Source organism: Brassica rapa, chromosome A04 (genome assembly GCF_000309985.2).
Source record: "Brassica rapa cultivar Chiifu-401-42 chromosome A04, CAAS_Brap_v3.01, whole genome shotgun sequence".
Lineage (NCBI taxonomy): Eukaryota > Viridiplantae > Streptophyta > Magnoliopsida > Brassicales > Brassicaceae > Brassica > Brassica rapa.
Genome location: NC_024798.2, coordinates 13,666,669 through 13,685,472, shown reverse-complemented (window position 1 = coordinate 13,685,472; position 18,804 = coordinate 13,666,669). Strand labels below are relative to the sequence as shown.

The 18,804-nt window shown below is 33.0% G+C and overlaps 2 protein-coding genes across 3 annotated transcripts; one reads left to right on the top strand and one right to left on the bottom strand.

Annotated features, from left to right (window-relative positions):
• Positions 1–6,087: 6,087 nt before the first annotated feature.
• Positions 6,088–12,115, top strand: LOC103864551 (protein CUP-SHAPED COTYLEDON 3). Its single transcript, XM_009142305.3, has 4 exons — positions 6,088–8,175; positions 8,478–8,717; positions 9,933–10,204; positions 10,750–12,115. The coding sequence occupies exons 2-4, from the start codon at positions 8,531–8,533 to the stop codon at positions 11,242–11,244; spliced, it is 954 nt and encodes a 317-aa protein (XP_009140553.1). The 5' UTR covers positions 6,088–8,175; positions 8,478–8,530; the 3' UTR covers positions 11,245–12,115.
• LOC103864550 lies at positions 11,903–15,468 on the bottom strand. Of its 2 annotated transcripts, none has more exons than XM_009142304.3 (15): positions 15,213–15,468; positions 14,988–15,115; positions 14,820–14,891; positions 14,619–14,732; positions 14,179–14,247; positions 14,049–14,105; positions 13,899–13,952; positions 13,750–13,812; positions 13,608–13,670; positions 13,373–13,528; positions 13,115–13,270; positions 12,921–13,001; positions 12,769–12,830; positions 12,553–12,644; positions 11,903–12,218 (listed from the first exon to the last, which is right to left on the bottom strand). In XM_009142304.3, the coding sequence occupies exons 1-14, from the start codon at positions 15,352–15,354 to the stop codon at positions 12,566–12,568; spliced, it is 1,296 nt and encodes a 431-aa protein (XP_009140552.1). In that variant the 5' UTR covers positions 15,355–15,468; the 3' UTR covers positions 11,903–12,218; positions 12,553–12,565. The 2 variants fall into 2 exon arrangements, with proteins under 2 accessions (XP_009140552.1, XP_009140551.1); XM_009142303.3 differs by having other exon boundaries at positions 11,911–12,218; positions 12,525–12,644.
• Positions 15,469–18,804: the final 3,336 nt, after the last annotated feature.

Genomic DNA, 18,804 nt, shown 5'->3' with positions numbered 1-18,804 from the left:
ACTTGAAAATTATCTAAGAAAATGGAATATGTCATCAACACCGAACTGGACTACAAGTGCGTGTCCCATCTCGAAAGATTGTTTTTCTTTTTGCAAATTTGTGCAAATAATTATTAGATTTATATAATGACAAAGTAGTAATCAACTTATCAGATATTTTATAGATAACCGTACGGTAAAAACTACCTGGATTGTATATGAAGTGTGCTACAAGTAGCATACCAAACATGAATTTCTGCATAAATCAATCCTTTTTCCATGGATATGTCACTTTCTCGATTAATATTAAATATTCATCAACTTGTAGTGATATATATATATATATATATATATATATATATATATATATGAGAACTATTTTTGAAAGTTTCTAAAAGATTGCCTTAATCCAATATAAATGGAATTTATAAAATTTTCTAAGTGCGAACAAAATAAATTCTCATTTTAACTTTATTTTATAAATTATGGCAGATTTTAGAATCTGTGTTACTTTGTAAAACAACATTGATTTAAATAATTTATGCATGTTGGTGAGCGGCCTCTCCCACACAATGGTTCTGACTGAAAAGCATTTCTGGAGTAAAAAATTTAGGTGAAAAATATTTTACTTCTAGTTACTTTACAAGTTTGCCAATCAAGTTAAAAAATTATTTATGTCTCTTCCTCTGGTTACTCCAATTTCTTATTTTTTCCCACTTTATATTTCCTCATTTTTCCACCTATTTATTTTTCACTTTATCTCCTAATGTTTCCTACAATGCTATCATCATCGTCAGGGGAGAATCCAGAAGCTCTTGTAACCAGGTGCATAAATAGAAAGAAAAGTTAAAAATACAGAAAATAGGAAATTGATCACGGATTTATATGGGTGCACGAATCAGTTTTAGTTACCATATTTAGAAATATAATGAATTTCTGTATACTAAACCTTGAATACCCAAATCATTAAGGGTGCACGTGCCCCCATAACACACAACCTAGATTCGCCCCTGATCATCGCCAGGGGCGAATCCAGAAGCTCTTGTAACCGGATGCATAAATGGAAAGAAAAGTTAAAAATACAGAAAATAGGGAGTTGATCGCGGATTTATATGGATGCACGAATCAGTTTTAGCTACCATATTTAGAAATATAATGAATTTCTGTATACTAAACCTTGAATACCCAAATCATTAAGGGTGCACGTGCCCCCATAACACACAACCTAGATTCGCCCCTGATCATCGCTACTCTTTCTAAATGAAATGGGATCTTCTATTTTTTAAAAGATTTGAGGCTCTCTTACCAATATTCCTGGTGAAATGCTTCAGGCACGGTTTTGGATTTTGAAGTCTAGATATTCTATATATTCTAAGATTTTCTTATAACAGAAATTTTCTTTAATTTTCGTAGTAGAAAAAAATACGCACTGGCCACCAGAGAATTTACATGCGGACTTGTTTTGGCGTCCGAGACCGAAGATCGTTGTCTGACCATGACCCATTCTTGGATGTGCGTCCGCGCTGCTAAAAAATTCGGTCTCTAGTCTAAACCACCATGGTGGGGCAAGAACACTCGGTTATAAAAAAAAAAAAGCAATAATGCACGCAAATGATGACATGAAGATTCGCCACTGTACAAATGAAATATTATTTTAATTTAATATATTTAAAGGTCTATTTATGTTGAAATGCTTCAGGCATGGTTTGACATAGTTTTTTTTATAAAACGGTTTTGATTTTTGAAGCGTAGACATGCGATATTTATTATCTAAATTTTTTTTATACCAGACATTTTCTATAATTTTTCGTAGTAGAAAAATTAACCCAAAACAATGCACGCGAATGATGATATGAAGAGATAGATATGTCGTAATTTCTTGTACGGTTGAGCATATCCAGACATTTGAAAAAGTTGAACTGAAAACAGATTATAACAATCTTTTACGTATTTTTTTTTGCAAATAAGAAATTCGTTTATACGTAATGATGATGGCATCGTAGGAAACATTAGGAGATAAAGTGAACAAAGAAAGGTAGGTTTTAATGATCGAGACACTCGTCGTTGATTAACGACGCATTTCGTTTTCTTACATGAGGTGCTTGATAAGTTGAACCTATTACTTTCTGGAAGATTTGGAAATTTGAGAGAAATATTATACAGTATCTTCTGAAAGTATAACTGTCGTGGTTATTTTCAAAACTATCATGTTTTATCAGATTAAAAATGAGCAAACTTAGTTTAAATTCGATGGTATTTTAGCCCAAAATAAGTTTTTTTTTCTCAATATCTAAGCGATAATTTCGATACCTAGTGATACAGATGGTTCATTTTATTATTACTAGAGGTATAGTTGTCAGTTGATCTCTTTGTTCAGTTATTTTATGAACTTTTATCCTTCCCACTGACGATGTCGGTAGTCCAAGATTATATTTGTACTTTTTTTTGAAATTTTGTTTGTTTGTATTTATGAGATATGAATCTAAAACTTTTGAAGTTACGATATTGTTTTGTTTTATTCCAACCACAAGTCAGTAAAACCGGGAATTTCCAATGAAATGTTGGGTTTCGATTAATTAATTACTACATAAGCATTTGTTTGTCAATAGTGTGTCCGCAATATTTGGACCGAAATGAAAATCAGTTTAAAAAAAAAAAAATTGGACCGTAACTTGAATGAACATATGATAAGTTATCGAAGTGAGGAAACCTAAAATTTGAGCTTGATATATTTATATTATCAATTATTTCATGTTTTTGAATCCTCTTCGAACAAACTTCCGTCGATTGTTGTATGATCATTTGAAAATCCAAACCCCAATAGTTAAAGGAAATACCAATGATACAAACACGTATATAAAAACGAAAATGTGATACAAACACGTATATATATACGAAAATGTGTTTGAGTAGATATATAGATCACGGAGCTCTACTATCAATGGCAATACAGACGATCATCACTTTCTGATTTTCGTATGATTTTCACCAAATCATCAATAGTTAAAGTGGAACGCTTTATAGGTAAGCCTAAGCCCTAGTGGTAAATAAGTTTTGAGAACGTAAGCTCTAAAAATGGTGTACTAAAAGGAAAGCGTTGTAGAATTTACCAGTCTATTTTTGCCACATATTGAATATTTTGTCGTCCGTTTGTTTATACGCCATCTAAACTATTAAAACTGAAATACAAATAAATCGTAATCCTAAGTTTTCCTTAATAATTACCATCCAATGCCACTTACTTTATAAATAGCAATTTTTATAAAATTGTTAAATAATTGCGTAATATTTAGCTACCTAATAAATTTAAAAGATATGCAATCATTCATTTATTTAAAAAATCAAAAAATCAATTTTGCAATCCATAAAAAACTATAAAATTGATTAAATGATCAGATTAATTTATTGGTTTATTAAAAATTAAATTAATCAAAATCGTTTAAAAATTTCAGAATAATAAAACTAACTCAGTTATATTTAATTAATTAGCATCTTCTAATTTAATTAGTATAATAATGTGTATTTAATTTTTAAACGTTTACAAAAATTAAAAATAAATACCCGTGCAGAGGCACGGGTCAAGATCTAGTTATCATTATGAGTTTTACACAACCTTAAATTAAGTATTATTCGGTCTGAAAATTTCGCATGTATCTGTCTATATATAGTCATGTAGTAGTATCCCTACTATACGACTTCTTTGTCCTTATTTCATTTGGAATCTCATCCTATACCGTTTTTCGCATAATCAAATTATATAGAGTCAAAGAAACAGTCAAGTAAACAGAGAAATAACAATATAAGTAATCATCAAACACATCGTCGAACTATCGATCTACTATTTTGTGGCAGGTCCAAATTTGTTTGTTTGTTTTTCTTGTTTGAGTAAAGGATCATCCCACGGAGCCCAGGGTATGGTATTGATATATTCTCACCGGCCATGCATGATATGACGGTTGTAACTAGCAAGCCAGCGGGGCGTCATGGTTACATTACTTTTTTTTTTTGTTAAAGAGTCATGGTTACATTACAGTTAAATAAAATAAAATATTTGTTTCAATATAAATTTTTGACAGCGAAAAAAATAAACAACATATGTTTATCATTTCTTACTATTGAAATTTGTTGTGTACGCGTGTACGATCTGTATCTAAAGAGATCTAATAAAGTAATAATAGTGCATATTCCTGGCGACAGCTTTATAATACTCCATTGAGTATTAGCTAATTACAGAAAGTATATCTAAATTATTGGATGATTGAGTATTTCGATAGTAATAAACCTTGTCGCGAGATTAATGGGCATGGTTGGTGTGAAACCTAAATGTGACGTATATGTTATGAGAGTGTGTGCACGCCTGCACGGGTGTCTAATTTGTCGTCGTAACGTTATGTCTCTTTGCATAGATATGCCTACTTTGACTCTCATCATGGCTCATTGCTTTTATTTGCCGTTACCACGTTGGCACGTATATACAAATACAATTTGCGACCAAATAATATTAACACAAATTCTTTGTAAATTTTGATTCGACATGATTTACATCTTATATCCATTGCTAACTAATCGAGTAAAAAACTTGTTAGCAAACATACATAGTACATGTTTCACTTATTTAAGTGTACTAGGTTTTTGTCCGCGCTACGCGCGGATAGTATTTTGATTTTTTTTCATCATATTTTTGTACTATTATGTCAATTGTTTAGTTTTATAAAATGTTATGTTTTTACTGTAAGTTAATTTTTTTGAATCTTACCACAACACATTATACACAAAGAGAATATATTTGGTCTTTATATTCTTATTTGGTGTAATATTAAAAATTTTGATGGTTTGTTTAAATAGTTTTTTTAAATTATATATTTTAGGATTGATTTTCGTGACTATATTCTATAATTGTATAAAAAAATTGTTTGTCCCATATAGACATCCATATAAATATGGACTTCTGATAAATTTGTTCATTGGGATATTTAGTTTCACTTTCAACTTTATTCTCTTTTTTGGCACCCTCATGCTAGCTTATGGGGCTAGCCAACTTGGTGCAAAAGGGTTTACAAAAGCTGATCGAGATACGCGTGATCGGACACTTTTTGCTAGGCTATTCGTACGGAATTTTAAGATCTAGGAATATAAGCAATAAAAAGTTCAGAAAATTCTTTGGATACAACCTTTATTTCGTCGAGCTCCGAGTCCAACGCAGGCTAATCTTCCTTCTTTTGAATGAGTATAACCAGTTGTTCACAGTCGATTGAAAGACCATTTCTCTGTGTCCAAACTTCAGTATCACTTGCATTGTCCATAGTAAACTTTCAGCTGCCGTTTGCAGTGGTGATTTGGTGCGTGTATATCGGCCCTTGCTCCAAACAACATTGGAAAGTCACCATCTATTAACACAAAGCCAAGTCTAGATATTTCTCTTTCATTTATCCAGGTGTCTAGCAGGAGCGTTTCTTTACGGAGGAACAGTTGTGTCCGTTACCTTAACTCCCATATCAATCTCCATAATCTTGTCTATACGTTGAGCTATCCTCCAACACTCTGCTTCAATTTTATTCGCTAAAGGGAAAGACATAATTCCTACGACACTATTAATGATTGTTTTTTTTTGCAACACCGATACGGCAAACTTATGTTTTATTTAACAAAACTCTTATTTTAATTTTGTATTAAAGAATCAATCATATTTTATATTATCCATAATTTTAGTAAATTTGCTTATTTGTCATGTTTTATTAGGTTTTAGCTAAATTATTGATTTATTATTTATTTTTAGCTAAGTCACTAATTTATTAATTTAAAAAATACCTTTAATTAGTATTATATATATATATATTAAAAATGAATTTTATTTTAATAATATGAAATTTCTATTTTATATTAAAATTTAGTTAGTTTTTTTATTTGTCATATTTTATTAGGTTTTAGACTTTTAGATAGGTTATTGATTTATTATTAATTTCTAACTGATTCGCTAATATGTTAATTAAAACAATACCCTTAATGAATTTTATATATAATTAAAAATAAATTTTATTTTAATCATATAAAATTTATATGTTACATTAATATTAAATATTTGATTCTAAAATAATATAATAAAATTATAAAAAAAATTAAAAATAAGATAATTCTTATATATATTTTGTTGCTATCTGAAAATAATATTTTTATTATAAAAGTTAAAAAGATACAAAAAATTATAATTAAATATTATTAAAAAAAACATTTATATAAATATATTTTTAAACTATTTCTAAGATATGAGTGTTTAAAAAAATTTAACACGGGATGTTCAGAACACGGGATTATGCTTATGAGAGAGTGGCTCGGGAGTGGGTTAGGAGATGAGTCTAATGGGCTGCGAATTGTTGAATTTTCTTTTTAATTGCAAGCCCACTTCGTGATGATCTGACATATTGGTTGGTCATGAATATTTGTGCACATGTGGATAGACTTAGGATGCTAGAATTTAGCTCCTTTTATATAGTAGGATGAAATGGAAATTTCTACAAATTAATAGATATAAATTTAAAATAAATATATTCTCTCATATGATGTAACTCATATACTTATTGTTTTCCTTTATATTTTGCTCTGAATTAATTAAAATAGCATTATTTAACCTATTTTGCACAAAAGCATTATAAAATCTATATTCATTTTTAATATATATCTCAAAAAACTCTGTGATCTTTTGGCACCTTTTTCGAATTGAGGCTTATCGTTTGGCTTTTTGTTGGACAAACAAATCTAATCTCTAAACTATTTTTATTTGAAAAATATTAAGATATGTCTTTTTTTATTTATTAATATGAGGTATCCGGACATATAAAAACCCCAGATTAATCTCCAATAAGAAGTACAACTCACAGATAGACATTCTCTTCGTAATCATTTTTTTTTGGTTAAACAAGACATTGTAGGAGTTTCAATATGACGAGGCTTTACGACAAATCGGTGACATATGTCTTATTCATAGTAATGACTAATTCATACTATGATAACCGTTAACTACGAATGGTTGAGAGAGCAGGTTAGGATCGGACAAATGCGTCAAATGCATGACTTGTTCTATAGCAATCCTAGTTGAATTCATTTGGCAACAGAAAGAATACTAGTTGAATTGAATTGTTGGATTGGAAAAATAAAACTATAAATCATGTGGACAGTACATGATTTATTGTGATGGTCTAATTTGTGCTGTCCTGGCTGAATCCAATACCTTCGACAGTATCCATCATTTAAATACTATAGTGACCGCTAAAGATGCGCCTATAAATTTGGATGTTTGGTTGAGTTTTATTAATTTTCAAACCAACCAGGATTGCATATATAAGAACTACCAATTTTTTTACTGAAAAAAAGAATCACCAAATTACTAAGAATTACCAATCTAAGACGATTCTTTGCATACTAATCGAGATGCATTAACTTTAAAGATTTTCTATGTCGTATTTGTGCGTGAATCGTATTAGCCTTATAGGTTTATAGACATGTATGTATTGATATGACTATATATGAGTATATATTACAAGGTAAGAAGAATTAATAAGGGTTCTAAAAGAAGAATTTCTTGACCAACTAAACAAAATAAACAAAGGATAAAAGTTGGACGTGTGAGATATAGCTGCATGTACCTTGTACTTGAAGACCCTTATTAGGTGAGAGCTTCATGTACACTCTCCCTTCCGCAATTTCCTTATTTTTTTCTATTAGAAATTCTGTTCAATTCTTTATTTCGAAAATAATCACATAAAAATCTCTGGAAATTTATAATTTTTTTTGGTAAACATGTTAAGAATTTATAGTTGTTACAAAGCATGCACGGTCATATTTGAAACGTATGTTCCTGAATATACCGAATTAAGAAACATACGTTAGATAAATATATGCAGTTGACAGAAATTTAATTTTAATCTTGGTCAGATATAAGGCAAAAATTGTATTAAATTAATTGTGTTGTATATCAAAAAAATAATTGTTTTTAATCGCGTGCATGACAAAAGCAAGAAGGAAAATAAACCTACTCTTTGTCTTCTCTTTTTTTCTTTTTTGGCACGATCCTACTCTGTCTTCTTCCTTCATCTTTTCCTCCTTAGAATAGTCACAAGTCATCCTTGTCACGATATATAACTGCAACTTAAACCCTAATCTCATAAAAGTTGTCTTTCTGATTTCTCTCCGTCCATGCAAGTAAGTCCAATCTCCCACCCTATACATGAAATAATATGGATTTTTTTTTGTGATTATTTTTTCTGATTTCTTTGAAATTCCTCCTTTTGATTAATGATCTTTGAAAATAACAAGATAACTAAGTCCAGTCTCCCACCCTAAGTCCAATTGCTTTTTTTTTCTTTCTGATTTCTGATTTCTTTGAAATTCCTCCTTTAGATCATTAATTTTAGGGATACAACATTTTAAGAATCTTAGGATCTATGTCCTCTCCTTTTTCATGGATGGTGAAACCTAATTAGACACGTTGCTATTTGAAGCAGATATAGAAAGGTATTTGGATTTGGATTTTGGAGTGAAGTAAAGAACATATATAATGGAACAAGGAGATCATCAGCAGCAAAAGAAAGAAGAAGAAGCTTTGCCTCCGGGGTTCAGGTTTCATCCAACAGATGAGGAGCTAATCTCGTATTACTTGGTTAATAAGATTGCTGATCAAAACTTCACCGGAAAAGCAATTGCCGATGTTGATCTCAACAAGTCCGAACCATGGGAACTTCCTGGTAGGTTAATTACTCCGAATCTTTTCTTTGTACACACACAATAGCACATGAGCATCTATATGTATGATCTCTAAATCATTTTTTCATAACTGGATATACACATATATATATGCATGTGTATTGATATATATATCTTTGATTTTTATATATATATATTTTGCTACAATGTTTATCTTTAATATTAATATACAAAGTTAGTAAGACCTAGTTTCGTTTATAAACTGTATGAGCAATACGTGTCTATATATGTGCACATTATGTGTATATATCTATGTTTCTTCTACATTAAACATATGGTATATCTGTACATAACATGATGCGATACATGAATCAACGAGTCGTGTAGTCTTAAAAACATGTCATGTGTATGGATATATATGTATGAACGTACTACTTATATGTATATGCTATATACACACACACATATATATATATATATATATATATATATATATATATATATATATATATATGCATGTGTATTGATAATTGAGAACAAAATGTTCTAGAAGTTCGTAAGACCCACTATTTATTTTAGTATTTTTTAAAAGAAAATGCGAAAAAGTCATGAATATATTCTTGATTGCTAAACGTAAGTCTGTTAGTGTAAAACAAATTAAATTTGCACGTCGGTTGTATACATGCTTATTATCCCCTCCACAATCTAAAATCTTCTCGTGTGTGCTGAACTTATGAACATGTACTTCTTAACCCAAAAAAACTTATAAACATGTGGTTGGATAATGAAACCTAAATGCATAAATAATTTCAATCTATGGTAGTTTTGAGTTTCGGTTATAAGAAAGTTGTAAGCGCGCATACCTTAAAAATAGATGAAGTTTCCTAACAAACTTTGATTACATCAACGGAAGTCATGCATTCACCACCGTACGTACGTTAATTTCTTATCTACTCATTTTGCCACTACTTCATCCATAATCCAATAAATAAACAATATATTTTGTTTCTTTTCATTTTTCCAAACTGAATGTGATTTTACGTTAAACAAATTTGTCAACATTCCGTATCATGTAATAGAGTTTTACACTTTATCAAATAACAGAGAAATAATGTATAGACATGGATCACCGGAGCAAAGTTTATTGCTTATTACTAGTGGGATGTTATTTTGGAAAAATCAAATAAAAGGTAGTGTATTTAGATTAAGTGAACACATTACTTACAAAGTTTCTGTTTGAGTAAAATTGTTAATAGAGAAGGCGAAAATGGGAGGTAAAGAATGGTATTTCTTTAGTCTACGCGACCGAAAGTACCCGACGGGTGTGAGAACAAATCGGGCGACAAATACTGGGTATTGGAAAACCACAGGAAAAGACAAAGAGATATTCAATAGCACAACCTCGGAGTTGGTAGGAATGAAGAAGACATTGGTCTTCTACAGAGGAAGAGCTCCTCGTGGGGAGAAGACAAGTTGGGTCATGCATGAATATCGACTTCACTCTAAGTCCTCCTATAGAACCTCCAAGGTAACTTCTTTACCTATACTACTATTTTTCTTACCAAATAATGCTCATATATGTCATGCTAATTGACTTTTGGAGCTAAAGTATTCCTACAACATGGTGATTTTTACGGAATATCCACAGTAGCTCTGATCTTAATAAACAAGATGGTATCCATATGCCCGAAAAGTAACACAATCTATTTGTTATGGTGTTAATAATAAATGGGCATACTATATAGTAAACATGGTAAACCTGTATATAGCTAGTTCTCCTCTCATTTGCTTTATTCACCAAGTATTTTTATATAAACTTACATGCATATATCTCATGTTCATGATTCAAATGGTTTTTGATAATCGAGTTTTTGCTTCCTCTTTTTACAATATTCACAGTGGCTAAGTTGTATGTTTAGTGTGAAGACATAATCCTCATCCGCAGAAGAAAATTGTGGATATAAATTAACACAATTTAGTCGTCATGGTCACAAAGTTGAACCAGTTGTTTCACAAGAAGTATATACAAACTCAATATCCTCAACTTTTTTCCATGGTCAAATGTAAATGCAGCAAGACGAGTGGGTAGTGTGTAGAGTGTTCAAGAAAACAGAAGCAGCCAAGAAGTACATAAGCAATAGCAGCAGCAGCACAAGTCATCATCACCAAAACCAAACAAGAGCCTCTATACTATCAGCCAACAACAACAACCCTAGTTACTCATCGGACCTCCTTCAATTCCCATCACATCTACCACCACACACCAGCCTCAATATCAACCAAACCCTCATGGCTAACGCAGTTCATCTAGCTGAACTCTCTAGAGTCTTTCGTGGCTCCACAAGCAGCACAATGGATTCTGCTCATCAGCAGCTAATGAGCTACAACCACATGCCTGTCTCAGGGCTCAATCTCAACCTTGGTGGTGCATTGGTCCAGCCGCCGCCTCCTACTGTGTCGCTTGAGGATGTTGTCGCTGTTACCGCTTCATTCAATGGCGAAAACGGGTTTGGAAATGTGGAGATGAGCCAGTGCATGGACTTGGATGGATACTGGCCATCTTACTGATTAGGAGTTGTCACTTTTGAAATATGTTTTTGTTTTCTATCGTTGGTCTGAAGAAGAAAGTTTCGTTTACAGGTTGGTAATACCTTTTGTTTTTGTTTATGTTATTGCATTTGTTTAGCTGTTCAAGGAAAGATTTAAGAATCGAAGACTATAGTCAAACCAAATGTGGTATGCCTCTATGATTCATATCAAATCCTTTTGCTTACAAATAAAATAAAAGTTTGTATACTTTTCTTTTTCTTTTGTCATCTCAAAAATTTCTTCAAAAATATTGTAATTACATAGCTTTTTTTTTTTGGACAAAACATAGCTTTTTTACTCATAAATCCGCAAGACATCTAATACAGTAATAATGTAAATGAAAACAAAGCAATTTTAAGAAGCCTATATAGAAGCTCTTTTCTTTTTTTGAACCACTTTTTTTCTAAACCACTATAGAAGCTCTTTTAATCTTGATAAGATATGCAAGGTAGAAGCAAGCAGTGACCGAAACAACCCAAAAAGACTTCTATAATTTCAATGTTTCATATCCAATCCTTTTAGTTACTATAACAGTCTCCTGCTCCAGACTATTTGTTTAAAAGGCTTGAAATTGTTGGTTAAATACATTAAGTTTGGAAGCAAACGCAAACAAACAGCTGAAACCCAAGTACTAGTAGCCAAATGGAAAAGATAATGAAGACGAGAGTGATAGGTTTAAAAGAGTGGCACAAGTCCGCAAATCCATCCACATGAATTACAAAATATACAAACCAAGACTTTACTAGATTTACTCTTTATATTTGTCTAATCTTCTCTGTATTATAAGACTGAAAACTTTATCCAAAAGGCATCCAGAGTGAAGAAACACTTTTGCACAGAGAGCTTCAACAAAACAAAAAAACATACCCTTGGATACCCTCTAACATGGGCTGTTTAGACAACATATGACTGTCGCTGAGACACAAAGAGACCGCCTCATAACCTGTCACTACCCGCAAGAGTACAGAGAAAAATTATGAAACAGGAGACACAAAAGGCTATATGATCATTCCAAAGTTTCTAACCTCAGTCACTAGTGGCTAATCACTTCTACACTACATGAGTAAGTGTTGAAAGCGTTCTGGATTTAACAAAGGGACTAAGTGCATATAGGATTTGGAAACCGGACAAACACAATATCCACAGACTGTATATATCAGTTAAGTTCTGGCTCAGCCTATCAATCAATCAGTAACCACGGATTCTTTGTTCATGATGATCCGTCACAGACGACTAATAGAGCAGAAAGAAAGACGCACAACTAATTTTTCTGAGTGGAAGTAGTACAAATCATGTTACTTCACTTGTCAGAATGATCCCTTTTGGCCCTACGACGAGCATGGCGATGAGAGTGTCGAGTAGGCTTCTTTGTCTTTGTGCTGCAACCGAAGATTATAACAAAGAAACTAAATGTCAATAGGTGGAAATCAAGTATGGAGTATCTTTATAAACTAAATGAATATTAACATCTTATAATTAATGGATTAGTTATAAAAGACTTGCCAGAAGAGAGAACAGAGGAATTTGTACACTACGAAGATGGGTAACGCCAACAAAGCAGATGCCTACAGTGAACAGTTTTTCAATTTGTAAATTAAGTGAGGAAACAACTACGAAGCATGTTTGTCTTAAGATTGCAACTCCAGAAACCATACTGTAAACCAAATGAACTCTTTGGTGGCGAAAGGTGCCGCCAGCTCATGGCTCTTCAATTTTCTCTCGATATTAGCTTGAACCTTTACAGATATACACAGTTATATAAAGCTTAAAAGCAAGCGTAATCCTCCAGAAATAGCACTACTGATATCTGGAATCTCTATAGATCATACACAATGGCTCTGATTCTGACCTGATGGTGATACGTTGTGGCGGTTTTTAGAAACTCTTTGTAGTAGTGAACAGCCTTCTTTGTGTAAGGCTTCATGGTAGCTCTCACCTTATCAACATGTGGTTTTGTGGCCGTGGCCACTTGGTCAACGTATGGTTTGCTAAACTTTTTAGCCCCCTGGGGAGATCATAGACACATTAAGCAGATATTGTCATCTGTCCTGAAAAATTATTTTCCATGTAATACTTTTATTAACTATATAAATAAAAGCTACTTCACCTGGTAATAGGGATCTACATGTTCTTGAAACTTGACAATATGTGGAGTAACAGCACTCTTGGAAGCATGGTAAGCCTCTTTCGCTTTGGTAGATAGTGTTTGTACGTGTGGCTCAACATGCGTTTTCACAGTTTCTTTTATCGCTGGAATATATTTCTGGAAAATAGATTTTCATAAACACAACAATAAGAGCCTCATCTGAGTAAAAAAAATACATTGCCTTTAATCTGCTTACAGTTTTAACATTAACCATGTGCGGTTCCGCCCACTTTTCAGCTTGAGTCTTCGCTTGTGTCACCTGATAGATAATCAAACTTAATAAGGGATAACTTTGCTCATTAGACCTCTATCGCCACTTAACTGGATAATACAAATACCTTTTGAGTTACTTTCTCCATAACCGGTTTCCCGTGGGCATCCCAGTGTGTCCCAGCAACAGTCTGAGTTGAGGAATTGCTCTCATGTAAGTTCATTGAGAAAAGTCTCGTGTTATAAAAGTAGTAAAGATAAACCGTATTAGTCTAACCTGGAAATGAACCCAGTGTACAGCAAGCCAATGGGGAAGCCATGAGCCATGAACCTGGTTATCAATTCAAGTCTTAACATTCTTCTCAAATTGACCAACTAATAGTGAGGAGAACTCAAACACCAAAGAGACACGGTAGGGAAAAGTTACCTCCTGGAGTTCCCTAGCCTTTGTGGCTGCTTCATGCCTCATACGCAACATTTCTTCCTATAATTATTTTTTCATAAAGAGTCAAAAGTGTTGGGGGGAACATAAACTCAATCTGAGAGAATCATCATACCTCAGAAATTTTAAGAGCACGCTCAAGTTTTCGTATTTTGCCCTTTTGCTCTTCCTTTGTCTTGTGAAGCTGCAGCACTTTCTTGTTAATATTGGCATAAAACAAAACGCATATATGTACATATATCTACAAGAGACTTGCATACAACTCCAAATATCTAAATTCACATCAAACACAAGTATGAAAGTGCAGCAGTGAACCTTCTATAGAGAAGACCATAAGACAGAAAAAAGGCTTATAGGAAATAATGAAGAGCGGTAAAAGCTGACACTGAATATAAACGTTTGCTTAAACCTTAACAAAGTCAAGCTAAAGCTAAAACAAGGTCGATGAATCACTTCACACTACCATTTAAGCTATTTAAATGATTGGAAATGGAAATAAACTTTGATGATAATGTGTGTAAAGAAAGAATAAACCGAGGGGAGTTAAGAGCATACTTTCTCCAGTCTCGAGTTCAATTTATTTAGCTTTTTATCGGCTTCACTTCTCCTAGCTTCAGTCGATTCTTTCTCCTTGTTCTTTTGCTCCAGAAAGTTCCTAAGTACTTCAACCTGAATGCAGCAGTAAGAACATTGGACTCCAACTTTGCAAAATCATAAGCAAATGAAAGATGATTCCTCATAATATAAAGATCTCACCTGCTTCTCTAGTTCAGTAGCTTTTGCTTTTGCTTTTTCCAACACTTGCACAGAATCTGATGAACCCTTTTTCTGGAAACAAGTGAAAGAAAAAAAAAACAATCTAAGAAGACTCCAAACTGAAAGCAAGATTGTTCAAAATATATGTCTAAACAAGTAAAACAGTACCATTAGGGAAGAAAGCTGAGTCTCCAAGGAAGAAAGCTTGTCCTGTCTCTCATGGAGAAGTTTATCCTTGTCTGCTACTAACTCTTCTCTCCCTTTAACTTCTCTACTTTTCTCATCAATTTGGGACTCTTCACTCAAGACAACCAAAAAAACAAAGCTACAAGCTTCAGTGCAGTTCGATACTAAGAATTTTAAAAATCAAAACTGAGCAACAGTTAAGCTAACCTAGGGCACGGATTTTAGCATTAAGCTGATCTAACTGAATCTCCGAAGCGGAATCCACCGATCCAGCGGATGTCCGTTCTTCACCGGTGGTGAAAACGAAGAGGAAGAGTAGTAACAAAGCCACGAGCTTCGCGGCCGCCATGTCTGAGACTCGAGAGTGAGTAACAAAAACAAAATGATGATCAATCTCGCCGGAGATTTTGCTTGATGAGGAGGAAGGGAATATGAAATGTGGTTACACGTGGCGACTTTTCAAGATGATTCATTAATAATACCAAAACATAACTTACCTCTGAAGGTAAAGTGAGTGTAAAAAACACTGTGATGTCATAAACTATTATATTCCTATATTGCAGACTTTACTAATATTTAAATCAGTTTTATCTTGAGAAGACAAGAAAATATGTACTTTGTTGTAGGAATTTAAAATATTTTTTTCCATAAATCGTGACATGTAAATGAAACAAAAAAAGATATTCAAGTAGATTTTAGATAAAAAGAAAGAAAATGTGATAAGTATGTGATACAAATGTTATTTTAAACAATTAAAACTGATACTGTTGTTTTTTTTTTGTTTTGAAAAAAAAAAAAACTGATACTGTTGTTGAGTTGCACTGTTGCAGCTTCGCACGGCTCAAGAATTTTGGGTAGGTGGTACATGAGTAAATGGAATATAGTTGAGCCGTATATAGATATAATTTATGGGCTTTATTTTTTACTTTGTCAAACTTGGGTAATAATAATGTCAGAACTACTTATCAGCGACTTTTAAGTTTTAACGCAAACTAAAAAACTAAAACTGACACAATAAAAGTATTTTCAAAAAGACTATATTTTAAAATTTCTAAAATTTAATATTTGAAGTCTCACATTATTCTTCTCCAAAACAAAACTTCAAAATTATTTATATTTTACATTTTACATTATAGTCTTTATATTTATCATAATTAATATAAATCCATAAAAATTATAAATAACTAACACAAGTTCAAGAGAAAAACACATCGAGATGAATGCAGACCAAAAAGTTTATGCAAATGTACACCTTGTACGTGAAGGAAGAGCCAGAAACTTGACTGGAACAGAAGAAGACAATAATTGCAATGCCCTTTCTCAAGGTCATTTACGAAGGCAAAGCTCGGTTTACTTATTAACATCATAAAAATTCGCATTTCTTACATTAAGCTGATATATAAGGTATTGTATAAAATGATATAGAGTTAATTGGCTGATCGTGAATCCATTTTGTGTTGAAAGTTAATGATACTTAACATAATATCAGATTTTGAATATACATTGTTTAGATCAGAACTGAAAGCAATACATGCAGCTCAAAAATTTGACTGAATTGATCGAATCAATCAAAAATTAGTTTGACCGATTTAACTCAAAATTAATCATAGCATAATAGAATTATCTCGATATGGATTTGATGAAATTGATATGAGACTAAATATATAATGTATAAGACGCTAATGAAATAGAAGCTCAAAAACTTTTAACACAAGATTCTTATAAAATTAACAGAATCGACCCAGTTACTAGCATTATGTACTTTGTTACATTTTAAAATAATTATTAAAAAAAATTCTCAATCAATTACAGTAAATGTTTCTTGAGGATTTTTTTGAGTTTCTTAATTATAGTTTAGAGAGAATTCTCACTCAACTAGAGTAAATGTTTCTTGAGGATTTTTTTAGTTTCTTAACTATAGTTTAGCAAACATAGTTCTTACATTTTAGATAATTATACATAAACTTAAATTCAATTTTAACTATATGGATTATATGGTTTATGAATTTTAAAATAAAAATATCTTTCTAACTTGCATTTTATACGGACCATAATCTAGTTCTATAACAAACTAACAAATAAATATTGATCACAATATATATATTTGTAATGTTTAATATCAATGTATATATTTTGTATTCAAGTGACTTGTTATATTTCTACCCATATATTATATTTCCGTAGTGTTGCATGTGGAGAAATGAAAATTTTATTATGAGATTTTGCGGAAACAAGATGTTTTTATGAAGCCAAATCTCTCGAACCAAAAAAAAAAAAAACTCTCGAACCCGATATGCTACCCAAGTCACCCAACAACCTACAAACCTTTTAAAGAACTCTCGTCTCATCTTATAATTATAGTACCCACTCCACACCATTGGTATGTTCATCACTTTTATAATTGTAAACCCGTTAAAGTAACAAGAAAAGATTGGACTATCTTCTCATTTTCCATATTTTATTGTTGAATAATAATTCACTATCTCATGCCTCAACACAGTCTATAAGGTCATATCCAAGCTCCTTGCTTCTAGGCTAAAGGAGATCCTCCCTGTTATGGTTTCTAACTCTCAATCGGCCTTCCTCCCTGGGCGATTATTAGCAGAGAATGTTCTCTTGGCTACGGACCTTGTAAACGGTTACAACTCCCAATCTGTCACACCGCGAGGTATGCTCAAAGTAGACCTTAGGAAAGCGTTCGATACCGTGCGTTGGGATTTTATTCTAGCGGCTTTGCGGGCTCTCGCCATTCCTGAGAGCTTCATCAGTTTGGTCTCAGTATGCTTATCCACAGCCTCCTTCTCGGTGAGCATCAATGGAGTAATGGGAGGGTTCTTCAAAAGTTTTAAAGGTATCAGGCAAGGCGACCCGCTGTCACCATATTTGTTTGTCCTTGCCATGGAATGTCTGTCAAGATTACTCATGTCTCGCTACGAAGCTGAATCCATAGGCTACCACCCGAAAACTGAGGAGCTTAGGATCTCTCACCTAATGTTCGCTGACGACGTTATGATCTTCTTCGATGGCTCTAGTAACAGTCTCCATGGTATCTCCGAATGCCTTGATGATTTTGCTTCCTGGTCAGGTCTACACATGAATAGCAATAAAACTGAGCTCTTCACAGCAGGAGTCGACCATTGTGAAACCGAAGCGCTTGCTCGCTATGGTTTCCCAACTGGTAAACTTCCTATAAGATACCTTGGACTTCCCCTAATGAGCAGGAAACTCAAAATTTCTGAGTATGCGCCGCTGATGACTAAGCTCACTTCATCTTTCCAATCGTGGGCAGTTAAGATCCTCTCTTTTGCAGGGAGGCTTCAACTGCTTAAGACTGTAATCTTTGGCATTGTCTCTTTTTGGATGTCGGCATTCATACTGCCTAAAGGTTGTATCAGGGCCATTGAATCCCTCTGCTTGCGGTTCTTATGGTCAGGTACCGTGGACAAGACAGGGCTTGCTAAAGTTGCTTGGAGTACAGTTTGTCTCCCCAAGTATGAGGGAGGTCTTGGTCTTCGGAATCTGTTCGTATGGAACAAAGTGCTTTGCCTAAAATTCATATGGAGACTGCTTTCTAAGGACCCTTCCCTTTGGTCGGACTGGCACAGAGCAACGCATCTCCATGATAAATCCTTTTGGGCTCTAGAACGGGCAGCGGCTGACTCTTGGGCGTGGAAAAAGATTTTGGACCTAAGACCTCTCGCTCTCCTGTTTTGTAAAATGCACATTGGTAATGGTCTAGAGGCAAGCTTTTGGTTTGATGTCTGGACCCCTCTTGGGCAATTGATAACTTACCTTGGAG

Excerpts from the sequence above, each read along its gene's own strand:
- LOC103864550 (XM_009142304.3), bottom strand. The coding sequence starts at position 15,354 with ATGGCGGCCGCGAAGCTCGTGGCTTTGTTACTACTCTTCCTCTTCGTT. Across the intron at positions 14,106-14,178 it reads GTGCTCTTAAAATTTCTGAG|GAAGAAATGTTGCGTATGAG; the intron begins GTATGATGATTC and ends AAATAATTATAG. Across the intron at positions 12,645-12,768 it reads TTCCTCTGTTCTCTCTTCTG|CACAAAGACAAAGAAGCCTA; the intron begins GCAAGTCTTTTA and ends CTTCGGTTGCAG.
- LOC103864551 (XM_009142305.3), top strand. The coding sequence starts at position 8,531 with ATGGAACAAGGAGATCATCAGCAGCAAAAGAAAGAAGAAGAAGCTTTG. Across the intron at positions 8,718-9,932 it reads CGAACCATGGGAACTTCCTG|AGAAGGCGAAAATGGGAGGT; the intron begins GTAGGTTAATTA and ends AATTGTTAATAG. Across the intron at positions 10,205-10,749 it reads CCTCCTATAGAACCTCCAAG|CAAGACGAGTGGGTAGTGTG; the intron begins GTAACTTCTTTA and ends ATGTAAATGCAG.